Source organism: Plasmodium gaboni (genome assembly GCF_001602025.1).
Source record: "Plasmodium gaboni strain SY75 chromosome Unknown, whole genome shotgun sequence".
Classification (NCBI taxonomy): domain Eukaryota; phylum Apicomplexa; class Aconoidasida; order Haemosporida; family Plasmodiidae; genus Plasmodium; species Plasmodium gaboni.
In genome coordinates this window covers 1,052-2,734 of record NW_017385284.1, presented here as the reverse complement: position 1 = coordinate 2,734, position 1,683 = coordinate 1,052, and the positions used below count along the sequence as shown (strand labels likewise).

At 25.1% G+C, this 1,683-nt stretch overlaps 1 protein-coding gene across 1 annotated transcript; it reads left to right on the top strand.

Annotated features, from left to right (window-relative positions):
- On the top strand, nt 1-347 carry PGSY75_0011100B (glycophorin binding protein; the record flags this gene model as incomplete). The annotated part of the gene is made up of 1 exon (XM_018783248.1): nt 1-347. A coding segment is annotated over one exon (347 nt), but the record flags the coding sequence as incomplete, so codon positions are not given.
- Between the last annotated feature and the right edge of the window lie 1,336 nt (nt 348-1,683).

The window sequence follows — 1,683 nt, the reverse complement described above, 5'->3', positions numbered from 1 at the left end:
ACGATAACGAATCATTAACCAGCGCCGATCTAAATGATGAAGTAGAAACACAAAGTGCTGACAATAACGAATCATTAACTAGCGCCGATCTAAATGATGAAGTAGAAACACAAAGTGCTGACGATAACGAATCATTAACCAGCGCCGATCTAAATGATGAAGTAGAAACACAAGAAACTGATAATAACGAAGAATTAACCAGCGCCGACCCAGAAGGTCAAATATTGAAAGAATATGCTAATGATCCAGAATATCTCAAATACTTAGACTCATTTTACGAAATATTAAATACCACAGATCCAAATGATGATGTAGAAACACAAGATATTGATAATAACGAAGCATAAGAGCAAACAAAATTTACAAATTTATTAGAATGTATTATTATGATAATTAAGAAATGTATGAATTTGAATGTAAAAATTCAATTGTTTATAATAACGTAGAATATTTTAATAATTAATTATCAAAAATGAAGTATACAATACTATTTATGGAATCTAATATTATTTAGATGAGGAAGAAAAAAAGAATTCATTGTTAATGCATATTATCAAATGTTATGTTTTGAAGAATGCATAATGTAATCGCTTTGGATGCAGTTTGTGAAATGCTATTAATAGAACACATATATTTTTTTTTTTTTTTCCATTATTATTTTTATACATAAATGCTAAATAAATAATTTTGAACCCTAGAAATGATATACATTTTAAATGTATTCTTTGAATAAAACTTTAAAATAGAAAATTTGTCCTAAAAATTAGATGATATGTTGAACTAAAATGGAAAATGCATAAGATGTAGGAGAAAAAAACTAGTGAAATTTTTTTCGAAAAGTTAGATTATAAGCATATTTAGATAATCATTTAGAATAAAAACAAAAAATGAAAGAAGATATAAAATCATTACTGGACGGTTATTTTTTTTTATTTCCATATTAAATTTAATGGGATCAACATATAAAATTGAGTGTAACTGTTTTTTAAGCGAAGAACAAATTACTCAAACATATATAACGATTACGAATCTTGCAGAAGTTCTTTATAGCAATATTTAAAGTGAAAGAACAGCTGAAACATGTTAAATATATTTCTTATAATGAAAAAATTTATACTGCAAGGTGAGCAAACAATTACCGCTTATGAAATAATTAGATTATATGGGTAATGAATTGTACACGTTTTTATTGATCCTTGGAACTTGGTAGTATTCTATATACTGAAAGGTCTTTTACAACATATTATAATAAGGACTTAGAAATAACTAATGTTGTAAGCTTTTTAATCAGAAAAAGAAAAAAGTAAAAATTTAGGATATATGTTAACATGTTTACTCAAAATTATGTTACCTGAATTTAGAAATACCATTAGAGAATCATTTGAAAATATATTAAGATAGAAAGGGGTAGGTTATATAGAAACCTGAGTAAAAATACAATAAGATGTAGAATCGTTAGGATATATGATGATACAATGGGCAGATACTAAAGAATATGAAGGCATTCATGAACAAGATTATTTTAATTAAGATGGTTTAATCTGTCCTGTAGAAAATGAATTAAAAGAATGAGAAAAAATATTTTAATAGGACTTTGAAGAATTTCACGATGTTTTATTTGAAGAATAAAAAATAATAATGAATAAAATAAACTAAACGTTTATAACGTATGAAATTGTATAC